Genomic DNA, 15675 nt, shown 5'->3' with positions numbered 1-15675 from the left:
GTGTCCCGGTCGTCATTTGTGTCTCGGTGCTTTGTTGATTGCTAATTTATATTATATTTATATTTATATTTTTTATATTTATTAATATTTTTTTAGTTTTCTTTTTCTCTTATTTTTCACTTTTTTCCTTTTTTTTAGTTTTTTCTTTTTTAGTTTTTAGTTTTTTTTTGTTTTTTACCTTTTTTTAGTTTTTTTAGTTTTTTTAGTTTTTTAGCTTTTTTAGTTTTTTTATTAGTTTTTAGTTTTTTTTTAGTTTTTGCCTTTTTTTAGTTTTTTCAGTTTTTTTTAGTTTTTAGTTTTTTACCTTTTTTTAGTTTTTTTTAGTTTTTTAGCTTTTTTAGTTTTTTTTTCTTTTTAGTTTTTTTTGTAGTTTTTACCTTTTTTAGTTTTTTTCTTCTTTTGTATTAGTGTGAAATAATTCAGACGTCATATGCGGACAAACACGACGTCACTCGACAGACAGACAGACAGACATAACCCACAAACAACTTATTTTTATATATATTTATTCATATTTTTTTAGTTTTCTTTTTCTCTTTTATTTTTCAGTTTTTTCCTTTTTTTTAGTTTTTTTCTGTTTTAGTTTTTAGTTTTTTTTAGTTTTTTACCTTTTTTTAGTTTTTTTTAGTTTTTTTAGTTTTTTAGCTTTTTTAGTTTTTTTATTAGTTTTTATTTTTTTTGTAGTTTTTGCCTTTTTTTATTTTTTTCAGTTTTTTTTTAGCTATTAGATTTTTACCTTTTTTTAGTTTTTTTTAGTTTTTTAGCTTTTTTAGTTTTTTTTTCTTTTTAGTTTTTTTTGTAGTTTTTACCTTTTTTAGTTTTTTTCTTCTTTTGTATTAGTGTGAAATAATTCAGACGTCATATGCGAACAAACATGACGTCACCTGATCCATCCACAGATCCACAGACAACTTATTTTTATATATACGCCACCCCAACAGCTAGTATATATATATATGGTTTTAACTACGTAAAACTTGCGAATATACAACATTCTTTGCTGTCCCATTGTCTTTGCATATAAATAGATTGTCAGGTTATCCCCCTGTTTCCCCCGGTGTCCCCGTTGTAGTTGTGTCCCTGTGTCCCGGTCGTCATTTATATTCCCTGTGTCCCGGGTCCCGGTCATCATTTGTATCCCGGTGTCCCGGTCTGTATATACATTCGTTTTTTAGTTTTGTTTTTCTCCTTTATTTTTTTCCTTTTTTTTTCTTTTTTAGTTTATTTAGATTTTTAGATTTTTTAGTTTTTTTATTAGTTTTTAGTTTTTTTTTCTTTTTAGTTTTTTTGTAGTTTTTACCTTCTTTTTAGTTTTGTTAATTTTTTTTTTTACTTGTGTCCTGGTCGTCATTTATACTCCCTGTGTCCCGGTGCTTTGTTGATTGCTAATCGAACATTCCTTTTGTCCTGGTCGCTTTCTCTTTGAGTGTCGTCATTTATTTTTTTCTTTTTTAGTTCTTTTAGTTTTTACCTTTTTTAGTTTTTTTTTAGTTTTTAGTTTTTTTAGTTTTTTACCTTTTTTTAGTTTTTTTAGTTTTTTAGCTTTTTTATTTTTTTTATTAGTTTTTAGTTTTTTTGTAGTTTTTGCCTTTTTTTTTTAGTTTTTTGTCCTGGTCGCTTTCTCTTTGAGTGTCGTCATTTATTAGTTTTTTCCTTTTTTTTTTTAGTTTTTTATTGGTTTTTACCTTTATTTTAGCTTATTTTTCAGTTTTTTCCTTTTTTTTAGTTTTTTTTTATTTTTTATTTTTTTTAGTTTTTTACCTTTTTTTAGTTTTTTTAGTTTTTTAGTTTTTTAGCTTTTTTACTTTTTTTATTAGTTTTTAGTTTTTTTTTGTAGTTTTTGCCTTTTTTTAGTTTTTTCAGTTTTTTTTTTAGTTTTTTATTGGTTTTTACCTTTATAGTTTTTTTAGTTTTTTAGCTTTTTTATTTTTTTTATTAGTTTTTAGTTTTTTTTGTAGTTTTTGCCTTTTTTTAGTTTTTTCAGTTTTGACGTCACCTAATCCAGTTTTTTCAGGTGACGTCACCTGACACATCCATCCACACATCCATCCACACATCCACAGACAGACAACTTATTTTTATATATATAGATAGATATATATATATATATATACTAGCTGTTGGGGTGGCGCTTCGCGCCACCCCAACACCTAGTTGGTGGGGGCGCTTCGCGCCCCCCCCAAGCCCCCCCGCGCGCGTAAGTCGTTACGCGCCATAATAGTTACGCGCCATTGTAGTTGTGTCCCTATGTCCCACCTGTGAATATAGATAGATATATATATATGGTTTTAACTACGTAAAACTTGCGAATATACAACATTCTTTGCTGTCCCATTGTCTTTGCATATAAATAGATTGTCAGGTTTACCGACTCTTGAACATGCAACATATAATGGTCCATGGGAAAACAATCTGTATTCAGATCTATACCTCACGATTCTAATGATTGCCCTTGAGCTTTGTTGATGGTGATTGCTAATCGACCATTCCCTGTCCCGGTGTCCCGGTCGTCATTTACATCCCCCTGTTTCCCCCGGTGTCCCCGTTGTAGTTGTGTCCCTGTGTCCCGGTCGTCATTTATATTCCCTGTGTCCCGGGTCCCGGTCGTCATTTGTATCCCGGTGTCCCGGTCTGTATATACATTCGTTTTTTAGTTTTGTTTTTCTCCTTTATTTTTTTCCTTTTTTTTTCTTTTTTAGCTTATTTAGATTTTTAGATTTTTTAGTTTTTTTATTAGTTTTTAGTTTTTTTTTCTTTTTAGTTTTTTTGTCCCGGTCGTCATTTATATCCCCCTGTTTCCCCCGGTGTCCCCGTTGTAGTTGTGTCCCTGTGTCCCGGTCGTCATTTATATTCCCTGTGTCCCGGTCGTCATTTGTATCCCGGTGTACCGGTCTGTATATACATTCGTTTTTTAGTTTTGTTTTTCTCCTTTATTTTTTTCCTTTTTTTTTCTTTTTTTTATACTCCCTGTGTCCCGGTGCTTTGTTGATTGCTAATCGAACATTCCTTTTGTCCTGGTCGCTTTCTCTTTGAGTGTCGTCATTTATTTTTTTCTTTTTTAGTTCTTTTAGTTTTTACCTTTTTTAGTTTTTTTTAGTTTTTAGTTTTTTTAGTTTTTTACCTTTTTTTAGTTTTTTTAGTTTTTTTAGTTTTTTAGCTTTTTTATTTTTTTTATTAGTTTTTAGTTTTTTTGTAGTTTTTGCCTTTTTTTTAGTTTTTTTAGTTTTTTAGCTTTTTTATTAGTTTTTAGTTTTTTTTGTAGTTTTTGCCTTTTTTTAGTTTTTTTTAGTTTTTTAGCTTTTTTATTTTTTTTATTAGTTTTTAGTTTTTTTTGTAGTTTTTGCCTTTTTTTCTCTTTGAGTGTCGTCATTTATTAGTTTTTGCCTTTTTTTCTCTTTGAGTGTCGTCATTTATTAGTTTTTTCCTTTTTTTTTTTAGTTTTTTATTGGTTTTTACCTTTATTTTAGCTTATTTTTCAGTTTTTTCCTTTTTTTTAGTTTTTTTTTATTTTTTATTTTTTTTAGTTTTTTACCTTTTTTTAGTTTTTTTAGTTTTTTTAGTTTTTTAGCTTTTTTACTTTTTTTATTAGTTTTTAGTTTTTTTTTGTAGTTTTTGCCTTTTTTTAGTTTTTTCAGTTTTTTTTTAGTTTTTTTTTGTAGTTTTTGCCTTTTTTTAGTTTTTTTAGTTTTTTAGCTTTTTTATTTTTTTTATTAGTTTTTAGTTTTTTTTGTAGTTTTTGCCTTTTTTAGTTTTTTCAGTTTTGACGTCACCTGATCCAGTTTTTTCAGGTGACGTCACCTGACACATCCATCCACACATCCATCCACAACTTATTTTTATATATATAGATATATATATATATATATATATATATATATCATTGTGTTCCGTCATTTGTGTTCCGGTGTCTCGGTCTGTAATTTTTCTTTGAGTGTCCTAGTCGTCATTTATATTCCCTGTGTCCCAGTCGTCATTTGTGTCCCGGTGCTTTGTTGATAGTGATTGCTAATCGAACATTCCTTGTGTCCCGGTCGCTTTCTCTTTGAGTGTCCCGGTCGTCATTTATATTCCCTATGTCTCGGTGTCCCGGTCGTCATTTGTGTCCCGATGTCCCGGTCTTTAATTTCGTCAGTCGATAAAAATGACGTCAGTCGATACACAAACATGACGTCACTCGACACACAGACACACAGATAACTTATTTTTATATATATAGATAGATTTGTGCGTATGTATGGCAAACAAATCTCTTCAGGATTTGGGAATGCCTACACCTAATCGTACCGCTGCTGTTTCGACATGTGTAGAATTGGATTGTGAACAAAGTTACAGTACGAGTGATCTTTTGTCGTATGTGCAAAATAACATTTCCAAGTTAACGTCGGAACAAAAAGACATTTATGATACGATAATACATTGTGTCGATAACAACGTTGGAGAAATTTTCTTTTTGGATGCGCCAGGAGGTACTGGTAAAACGTTTGTGATAAAACTGATTCTGGCATCAATTCGATCAAAAAATGATATAGCGTTGGCAATTGCGTCGTCTGGAATAGCTGCAAAGTTGCTGCCTGGTGGAAGAACTGCTCATTCCGCTTTGAAATTGCCTCTGAATTTGCATTCTACAGAAACTCCCACGTGCAATATTTCAAAATCATCTGGGATGGGTAAAGTATTGCAGCAACGCAAAGTTATTATTTGGGACGAGTGCACAATGGCACACAAAAAATCGCTCGAGGCTCTGGATCATTGTTTGAAAGATTTGCGAGGGAATTCGAAACCCTTTGGCAGTACATTAATATTGCTTGCAGGAGATTCCAGGCAAACATTACCTATAATACCTAGGTCAACCCCTGCAGACGAAATGAATGCTTGCCTGAAACATTCTAATTTATGGGCACACGTAAAAATATTATAATTAATTTCAAATATGCGTGTCCGATTGCAAAACCATGACTCTGGTCAAACATTTTCAGATCAATTGCTGGCAATTGGAAACGGAAAGCTCCCAGTAGACTCAATTTCAGGACGTATACAACTACCTGCTGAATTCTGTAATTTAGTGACGTCCAAAAATGAATTGATTGAAAACGTATTTCCGAATATTCTAAACAATTATAAAAATAATAAATGGCTAAGTGAAAGAGCGATTCTTGCACCCAAAAATATAGACGTCCACGAAATCAACAATATTGTTTTGACCAAGATTCGAGACCAGGCAGTCCTTTACAAGTCAGTCGACACAGTTTTGGAACCAAATGAGGCGGTTAATTATCCATCTGAATTTTTAAATTCCGTGGATCTTTCAGGGTTTCCACCACACGTGCTACAACTAAAAATAGGCGTACCAATAATACTGTTAAGAAATGTCAACCCACCAAAGCTTTGCAATGGCAAGCGACTTGCCTTAAAAAAAAACAATGGAAAACGTAATAGAGGCCACAATCTTGAGAGGGCCTTTTGAGGGTGAGGCTGTTCTTATTCCTCGCATTCCCATGATTCCAACGGATCTGCCTTTTCAAATTAAAAGATTGCAAATCCCAATTCAATTAGCATTTGCAATCACCATCAACGAAGCTCAAGGTCAATCATTAGAAAAATGTGGTATAGATCTTAATACTGATTGTTTTCAAATGGACAATTGTAAGTTGCATGTTCGAGGGTCGGTAAACCTGACAATCTATTCATATGCAGCGACAATTGGACAGCAAAGAATGTTGTATATTCGCAAGTTTTACGCAGTTAATTTGTATTGTATCTATCTATATATCTATCTATATAAAAACGAGTTGTGTGTATGCATGTTTATTTGTTTGTAAAAAGAGCGCTCGCATATGACGTCATTATTAGTGCATAAGGCTTTGTATATGCACAGACAATGGGAAAGCCAAGAATATTGTATATTCGCAAGTTTTACGTAGTTCAAAACACATATATAAATCTATCTATATTTATAGGTGGTACACAGGGACACAACTACAATGGAGCGTAACTAATATGGTGCGTAACGACTTACGCGTGCGGTGGGGGGGGGCTAGGGAGGGGTTCGAAGCGCCCCCACCAACTAGGTGTTGGTCTTAGTCTATATATACATAAATAAGTATATATATATATATATATATATCCTTGTTCCTTGATGCACGCACTCTTTTAAAACTCACCACTACGCTCTTAGAATATTCTTTCAATCACTAAATCAATTATCTTATGCTAGAAACTCTTAATGCTACGACTCCTTGTGGAGTGGTTCAGAAGCATTTATGAAATTTTTCAAGTTTTCATTGCTTAGATAGCTCAGTATTTCTTCAGCACATTCATGTGGTAACTCAGCAAATCTGTTAAAGAGAGAATTGAAACTTCTATTGGCTAGTTCAAGCAGCACTTTCCTTTCTATGCTGTTTTTAAAACGGTTTTTTATTATTGTATTGTACATTGAAAATTTTGTTTCCCAGTTTGATGATTTCAGTAGACCTTTCAAAGAATTTTCATTCATCGTGTATAGTTCTATTGAGCTTATTCCTTTGATAAAAATGTCATAGAACGTTATATTACAAAATATTGTCTCATGCCTCATTTGTTCTAGTTCTCTTACAAATTGATCCTTGAGCTCATTTGCAGGATAAATTGTCTGTGTCTTGTCTGAGAGCCTTATGTTTCTTTCACTTACATATAAATTTGCCTCTCTCAGTTTTAATACATGGCTTGCAAAATAAACAGCAGTATCATTATATAAATTTGCCTCTCTCAGATTTAATACATGGCTTGCAAAATAAACAGCAGTATCATTAACAGCTACATCAAAAGCTGTACGGTCATTTTTATCTGTAATATCTATGTCAGAATCATACTCCAGAAGAGTTGCAACACACTCTTTATGTCCACTCAGACTAGCACAATGAAGCGCTGTCATGCCATTCTTGTCCTTAGAGTTAACATAGGCTCCATATTTGAGAAGACATTCACAAGTCTGTGTGTTTCCATTCCAAGCTGCAGAATGAAGTGGACTTATACCATTCTCTTTTTTTACATTAACATCAGCGCCAGACTGTATAAGATATTCAACAGTCTGTGTGTGTCCTTCCCGAGCTAATACATGAAGGGGAGTTTCACCAAAATTACCTGTTGTATTAACATCAGTGCCAAACTTTAAAAGACATTCAACAGTCTGTGTGTTTCCATTCCAAGCTGCACAATGAAGTGGACTTATACCATTCTCTTTTTTTACATTAACATCAGCGCCAGACTGTATAAGATATTCAACAGTCTCCGTGTGTCCTCCCCAAGCTGCTTTATGAAGGGGAGTTTCGCCATCAATATTTCTTATATTAACATCAGCACCAGACTGTATAAGACATTCAACAGTCTGTGTGTGTCCTTCCCGAGCTGCTAAATGAAGGGGAGTTTCACCAAAATTATCTGTTATATTAACATCAGTGCCAGACTTTAAAAGACATTCAACAGTCTGTGTGTTTCCATTCCAAGCTGCATAATGAAGTGGACTTATACCATTCTCTTTTTTTACATTAACATCAGCGCCAGACTGTAAAAGATATTCAACAGTCTTTGTGTGTCCTTTCAAAGCTGCAAAATGAAGGGGAGTTTCACCAAAATTATTTGTTATATTAACATCAGTGCCACACTTTAAAAGATATTTAACAACCTGTGTGTATCCTTCTGAAGCTGCAAAATAAACAAATGGAATGGACATGTTATTTTATTATGTTTCTGTAATTTAAATGGATATGAACCACTGTTCTCATATCATTGCTATATATAGGTATGACTACGTCATGACTCCTGTACTCGTATGATGTACATACCCTCCGTAATGATTTTAATTAAAATTACGTCATTAGCCTAGGTTACGTGTAACACAAGAGTATTACATCATACCATTTCAATTGATCAACGAACTGTTGTTGCTGTATTGAGCGCTATTGTCACATTTCAGTCTTCGCATTAAAATACCTATTAGTTTTGATGAATTTGCTAATAATTATGATCTGAAATGTGAGGTTTTCTCATGGAAATACTTTTTCCAAGATATTTAAATTAGGAGTTTTGAGATGTTGCATTTAAAATATACTACTCTGACTTTAGAGAATCTTAAAACCTTGCTTTAGAGTAAGGAACTCAGTTCTATGTAATTTGAAAGTAATCAGAGTCTCTAAATAATCAGGTCACATTGTTTATATTGGGCTAACGGCTCTGATGCTTAAAAACAGTAGATTCGGAAAGGAACAGAAGTTAAGCCTTTTTTTTCATTTAAATAAAAGTTATTCCGAAAATGTAGTTTTTGTTCATTTTGCATCCTAAAATGAAGAAATGTTAAAATAATCAATCATAGCAAATATAAGACTAACTAGTACAAAAATAGATATATAAATGATTCTGAAAATGAATAAAAGTTAAATTTGTTAGTTAGGTCAAGCTTGAATCAAACAAAAGCCACCACAAACAATATTTTGCCTACTTTCCCCTTACCCTTTTCCTATCCATAAGAGTCTTAGGCCTATTGCGTCATTTGCGTTTCATCTATATATATATATATACTAGCTGTTGGGGTGGCGCTTCGCGCCACCCCAACACCTAGTTGGTGGGGGCGCTTCGCGCCCCCCCGCGCGCGTAAGTCGTTACGCGCCATAATAGTTACGCGCCATTGTAGTTGTGTCCCTATGTCCCACCTGTGAATATAGATAGATATATATATATATATATATATATATATATATATATATATATATATATATATATATATATATATATATATATATATATATATATATATATATATATATATATATATATATATATATATATATATATATATATATATATATATATATATATATATATGGTTTTAACTACGTAAAACTTGCGAATATACAACATTCTTTGCTGTCCCATTGTCTTTGCATATAAATAGATTGTCAGGTTTACCGACTCTTGAACATGCAACATATAATGGTCCATGGGAAAACAATCTGTATTCAGATCTATACCTCATGATTCTAATGATTGCCCTTGAGCTTTGTTGATGGTGATTGCTAATCGACCATTCCCTGTCCCGGTGTCCCGGTCGTCATTTACATCCCCCTGTTTCCCCCGGTGTCCCCGTTGTAGTTGTGTCCCTGTGTCCCGGTCGTCATTTATATTCCCTGTGTCCCGGTCGTCATTTGTATCCCGGTGTCCCGGTCTGTATATACATTCGTTTTTTAGTTTTGTTTTTCACCTTTATTTTTTTCCTTTTTTTTTTTCTTTTTTAGCTTATTTAGATTTTTAGATTTTTTAGTTTTTTTATTAGTTTTTAGTTTTTTTTTCTTTTTAGTTTTTTTGTCCCGGTCGTCATTTATATCCCCCTGTTTCCCCCGGTGTCCCCGTTGTAGTTGTGTCCCTGTGTCCCGGTCGTCATTTATATTCCCTGTGTCCCGGTCGTCATTTGTATCCCGGTGTACCGGTTTGTATATACATTCGTTTTTTAGTTTTGTTTTTCTCCTTTATTTTTTTCCTTTTTTTTTTCTTTTTTAGTTTATTTAGATTTTTAGATTTTTTAGTTTTTTTATTAGTTCTTAGTTTTTTTTTCTTTTTAGTTTTTTTGTAGTTTTTACCTTCTTTTTAGTTTTGTTAAATTTTTTTTTTACTTATGTCCTGGTCGTCATTTATACTCCCTGTGTCCCGGTGCTTTGTTGATTACTAATCGAACATTCCTTTTGTCCTGGTCGCTTTCTCTTTGAGTGTCGTCATTTATTTTTTTCTTTTTTAGTTCTTTTAGTTTTTACCTTTTTTAGTTTTTTTTTTAGTTTTTTAGATGAAAATTTTTTTTAGTTTTTTCCTTTTTTTCTTTTTAGTTTTTTATTGGTTTTTACCTTTATGTTAGCCTATTTTTCAGTTTTTTCCTTTTTTTTTAGTTTTTTTTTATTTTTTATTTTTTTTAGTTTTTTACCTTTTTTAGTTTTTTTAGTTTTTTTAGTTTTTTTAGTTTTTTAGCTTTTTTACTTTTTTTATTAGTTTTTAGTTTTTTTGTAGTTTTTGCCTTTTTTTAGTTTTTTCAGTTTTTTTTTAGTTTTTTATTGGTTTTTACCTTTATTTTAGCTTATTTTTCAGTTTTTTCCTTTTTTTTAGTTTTTTTAATTTTTAGTTTTTTTAGTTTTTTACCTTTTTTTAGTTTTTTTAGTTTTTTTAGTTTTTTAGCTTTTTTATTTTTTTTATTAGTTTTTAGTTTTTTTTGTAGTTTTTGCCTTTTTTTTAGTTTTTTTAGTTTTTTAGCTTTTTTATTAGTTTTTAGTTTTTTTTGTAGTTTTTGCCTTTTTTCAGTTTTTTTAGTTTTTTAGCTTTTTTATTTTTTTTATTAGTTTTTAGTTTTTTTTGTAGTTTTTGCCTTTTTTTAGTTTTTTCAGTTTTGACGTCACCTGATCCAGTTTTTTCAGGTGACGACACCTGATCCACGATCCACAGATCCACAGACAACTTATTTTTATATATATAGATAGTTTTTTTTTTTTTACTTATGTCCTGGTCGTCATTTATACTCCCTGTGTCCCGGTGCTTTGTTGATTGCTAATCGAACATTCCTTTTGTCCTGGTCGCTTTCTCTTTGAGTTTCGTCATTTATTTTTTTCTTTTTTAGTTCTTTTAGTTTTTACCTTTTTTAGTTTTTTTTAGTTTTTTAGATGAAAATTTTTTTTAGTTTTTTCCTTTTTTTCTTTTTAGTTTTTTATTGGTTTTTACCTTTATTTTAGCTTATTTTTCAGTTTTTCCTTTTTTTTAGTTTTTTTTTTATTTTTTATTTTTTTTAGTTTTTTACCTTTTTTTAGTTTTTTTAGTTTTTTTAGTTTTTTAGCTTTTTTACTTTTTTTATTAGTTTTTAGTTTTTTTTGTAGTTTTTGCCTTTTTTTAGTTTTTTCAGTTTTTTTTAGTTTTTTATTGGTTTTTACCTTTATTTTAGCTTATTTTTCAGTTTTTTCCTTTTTTTTTAGTTTTTTTTAGTTTTTAGTTTTTTTAGTTTTTACCTTTTTTTAGTTTTTTTAGTTTTTTTAGTTTTTTAGCTTTTTTATTTTTTTTATTAGTTTTTAGTTTTTTTGTAGTTTTTGCCTTTTTTTAGTTTTTTTAGTTTTTTAGCTTTTTTATTAGTTTTTAGTTTTTTTTTGTAGTTTTTGCCTTTTCTTAGTTTTTTTAGTTTTTTTAGTTTTTTAGCTTTTTTATTTTTTTTATTAGTTTTTAGTTTTTTTTGTAGTTTTTGCCTTTTTTTAGTTTTTTCAGTTTTGACGTCACCTGATCCAGTTTTTTCAGGTGACGTCACCTGATCCATCCACAGACAGACAGACAACTTATTTTTATATAGATAGATATACTAGCTGTTGGGGTGGCGCTTCGCGCCACCCCAACACCTAGCTGGTGGGGGCGCTTCGCGCCCCCCCCAAGCTCCCCCGCGCGCGTAAGTCGTTACGCGCCATATTAGTTACGCGCCATATTAGTTACGCGCCATTGTAGTTGTGTCCCTATGTCCCACCTGTGAATATAGATATATATATATATATATATATATATATATATATATATATATATATATATATATATATATATGTTTTTAACTACGTAAAACTTGCGAATATAAAACATTCTTTGCTGTCCCATTGTCTGTGCATATAAATAGATTGTCAGGTTTACCGACTCTTGAACATGCAACATATAATGGTCAATGGGAAAACAATCCGTATTCAGATCTATACCTCATGATTCTAATGATTGCCCTTGAGCTTTGTTGATGGTGATTGCTAATCGACCATTCCCTGAGTCGCCATCGTCATTTATATATCCCCCTGTGCAGCCCAGCGTCCCCTTTGTAGTAATGTCCCTGTGTCCCGGTCGTCATTTATATTCCCTGTGTCCCGGTCGTCATTTGTGTCCCTGTGTCCCAGTCTCTGATTTCTCTTTGAGTGTCCCGGGCGTCATTTATATTCCTTGTGTCCCGGTGTCCCGGTCGTCATTTATATCCCCCTGTGCCCCCCGGCGTCCCCGTTGTAGTTGTGTCATTTATATTCCCTGTGTCCCGGTCGTCATCCCGGTATACATTCGTTTTTGAATTGGATGTGTTTTACAATATACTAAGTATCGTCATAACAAAAATGACGACAATTAATTTCATGACGTCAGTCAACACAGAAATTAAGTTCTGAAATTAAGTCATGAAATTAGTTACCGTCATTTTTGCTTTGACGGTGACGTCATTCAAGTTATATAAGACATATGTTCACGTAGAAATCTATTAATGTTTAAGTTTACAATGACTGATGAAGATGCTCAAAGAGTCTATGCCAAAAAACTTGCTGCTGATAGAGAAAGTCAGAAAAGAAAGCGTGCCGAGGAACTATCAGCAGCAAGTTTGAGCAATGAGGTTTAAATTTTATTAAATTGCTTAAAATGTAAAAAACTGGTGATTGCACAAATATTTCAATATATTTTGACAATGGATTAAAGCAATTCGAAAACCTGAAAAGAGAAAACCAAAAGTTGGAAGTTTAGTAGAATATTGTTGAAGTTTAGAGTGCTTGCTGCTCAAAGAAAATTTGTCAAATTGTCAATTAACATCAAAAAGAAATTATTATTAAATTGCTTAAAATGTAAAAAACTGGTGATTGCACAAATATTTCTATATATTTTGACAATAGATTAAAGTAATGAGAAAACCTTAAAACAGATACCCAAAATTATCAGGTTTATTTTTGGTGGGTTACGTGATGAGTACGTTTTTGGTGAGACCGGGAAACAAATGAAGACCGGGACAGAGGAAATATAAATCACGACCGGGACACTCAAAGAGATATTACAGACTGGGATATCGGGACACAAATGATGGATGTACTCAGTAGAATGGCAAAAACGAGGTTTGCCACACGCACATATACTAATCTGGCTACATTATAAAATTACTTCTAACGAAATTGATGATGTGATTTCCGCTGAAATACCTGATGAAAATGTCGATAAGGGGTTATATGATATTGTTGAAAAAATATGATACATGGACCTTGCGGTGCACTGAATGAAAATTCACCAGGCATGGCCAAAGGAAGGTGCACAAAGCGTTCCTCGACTTTTAGTATCCAACACAATTACTGGCAATGATGGTTACCCACAATATAGAAGAAGATCGACTGAAGATGGCGGTAAAACATCAATAATAAAGAAGCGTAACGGTACCACTATCGAAGTAGATAACCAGTGGGTTGTTCCATATTCCCCATTATTATCAAAAACATTTAATGCACACATAAACGTTGAATACTGTAACTCCGTAAAGGCAATCAAATACATATGTAAATACGTCAGCAAAGGCAGCGACATGGCGGGACACAAGGAATGTTCGACTAACAATCACCATCAACAAAGCACCGGGACACAAATGACGACAGGGACACAGGGACGATCGGGACACTCAGAGAGAAATTACAGACCGAGACACCGGAACACAAATGACGACCGGGACAAAAATGACGACCGGGACACAGGGAATATAAATGACGACCGCAGCACTCAAAGAGAAATTACAGACTGGGAGACTGGGACACAAATGACGAGTTATAAACATATATATATATATATATATATATATATATATATATATATATATATATATATATATATATATATATATATATATATATATATATATATATATATATATATATATATATATATATATATATATATATATATATATCTTTCTATATTCACAGGTGGGACACAGGGACACAACTACAATGACGCGTAACGACTTATGCGCGCGGGGGGGCTTCGCGCCACCCCAACAGCTAGTTTCTTATATTCCCAATACTGAATTTATTGAAAATTGATTTACGAAAAGTTGAACCCGAGAAGCTTTTGCGTAACACTGTTAAATATATTATAACCACTAAACTAACTTCTAAATTAAATGATTTATATAGACAGCAAAATTTTCGTTGTTATTTTATTTACTACGTGATTAAGAAAAAAGAAAATTGTAAATATATAGTCGGTTTTCAAACAAAATTGTCTACGCAACCCGCCACTTTATTTTCGACGAATACGAACAGGATAACCCCTGGGGAGTATATACTAGAGCCTGGGGAGCATATAAAAAAAAAAAACCTGAGACATAGGAACGAGATACTTAACGCTTACAAGTTCTTATGAGTGGTTGTGACATGTTTGAGGTTTCTAACAAAACTAGTTTACTTTTAAATATTTCCAATACTTTTCTAAATTTTCTAAAATATTTCTAAAATATTGACTTAACCACCGAAATTATTATAGAAAAAAACTAAAAATTAGTTTCAGCTTTCTAACGCAGAGAGACAGTGTCAAATCAAGTTGAGAATTATAAGAATACAAACTGAGAAATGAATTCCCAGGAGGCCAAATTCAACGGTTCTCTTGATCCCTTCATTTTAAGGATGAAGTCATGAAATCCTGAAATACTAGATACAAGTTTGAAAATTTTTAAGTCACTGCTTGCTTACTTTCACCAACTCCCACTATTAAGAGTGCTAAGTTACATTAACGAGTCGGACTCCAAAGCCCTAGTCTTTAAAGACTTTGACTCTAACTATTTTTGTGGTTGAAGTCCGGGCCACACATAATAATTTAAAAACTTAGGAGACAAAATGTTCCTTCAGTAGGCAAGGAGTGTGCCTAATCGATGAGATGTCCTTAGAAAAATAAATTGTTCCCAATAACCTCCAAAGAGTATAAAACTGTCTCAACCACACTCAACGTCCACATGCAGTATCACCACCCCAAGTGAAGCTGAAGACAACCTTAAGATCTTTATATAATCACTAACAAAACACTTTGATATGATCAAGGGCCTAAAATAAAATTACTGAATGTCCAAAAATACCAGGAAAAACAGGAGTGGAGCCAGTAATATCATAATGACTACTGTTGCAAAAAAAATAATTGTAATGAGGTTTCACACGCTACTTTGCATGTCGATTTTAAAGATGGAAACTTCATTAGATAAAATACAAACAATAGCGAAAACAAATATGGTACAGTTTTAGATAACAAAGACGAACGACTAAGTACAATAAAACAACATATGTGAATATTTAAAGCCACAATTGCCAAACCCAATTTCTTTTTCTGTAAAAAATAGCAAATGGTCCAAAAAACCAACTTAATGAATTTATTAGTAATTTCTTACCGATACATCAATAAAGACAACAACTATTTCTGATTTATTGAGCACCCTCGTGGAGACCGTGGATGACCGATATTGGAAAATGTCAACATTCACCGGTGAATGTCCGAAATTCCTTTTTTCTGCTTGGATTTAGTCAGTTTCACCAGTCAGCATTGTGAATTTTATGCAAATTAGATGGTGACAGGCTAGGTTAGGTTTCTAACCCGTTTCTAATATTTATAACCTAATTTAACCTAATCTAGCTTTGGGTTTTACAATTAAACTTTGCATAAGACTGACAAATCTGATTGGCAAAGCTGAATGAATCCAAACAGATAAGAAATAATTTCTGAAATACACCAGTGAAGGTTGAAATTTACCAAATTTTTGTCTTTCACAGTAACACATGCAGAGACTAATTTATAACGGACAGAGAAATGGCATTTTATCTTTTTTGTATTTCAAATCTGATTATATTACTATTATTTTATCTGTTTCTTATTTAAAAT

At 32.0% G+C, this 15675-nt stretch overlaps 2 protein-coding genes across 3 annotated transcripts in view; both read right to left on the bottom strand.

The window, feature by feature from the left end:
- The window catches only part of LOC136043567 (uncharacterized), a 187309-nt gene that overhangs the window by 77462 nt on the left and 94172 nt on the right, over positions 1-15675 (bottom strand). The window lies entirely within an intron of this gene.
- On the bottom strand, positions 1564-8753 carry LOC136043546 (ankyrin repeat, PH and SEC7 domain containing protein secG-like). The gene has a single exon (XM_065728468.1). The coding sequence runs from the start codon at positions 7706-7708 to the stop codon at positions 6227-6229; it is 1482 nt and encodes a 493-aa protein (XP_065584540.1). The 5' UTR covers positions 7709-8753; the 3' UTR covers positions 1564-6226.

Source organism: Artemia franciscana, chromosome 2 (genome assembly GCF_032884065.1).
Source record: "Artemia franciscana chromosome 2, ASM3288406v1, whole genome shotgun sequence".
Classification (NCBI taxonomy): domain Eukaryota; kingdom Metazoa; phylum Arthropoda; class Branchiopoda; order Anostraca; family Artemiidae; genus Artemia; species Artemia franciscana.
Note: the sequence above shows the minus strand (reverse complement) of the source record. Positions and strands in the feature narration are given on the sequence as shown.

Bases quoted from the DNA above. Each gene is read 5' to 3' on its own strand.
- LOC136043546 (XM_065728468.1), bottom strand. From the start codon at position 7,708: ATGTCCATTCCATTTGTTTATTTTGCAGCTTCAGAAGGATACACACAG.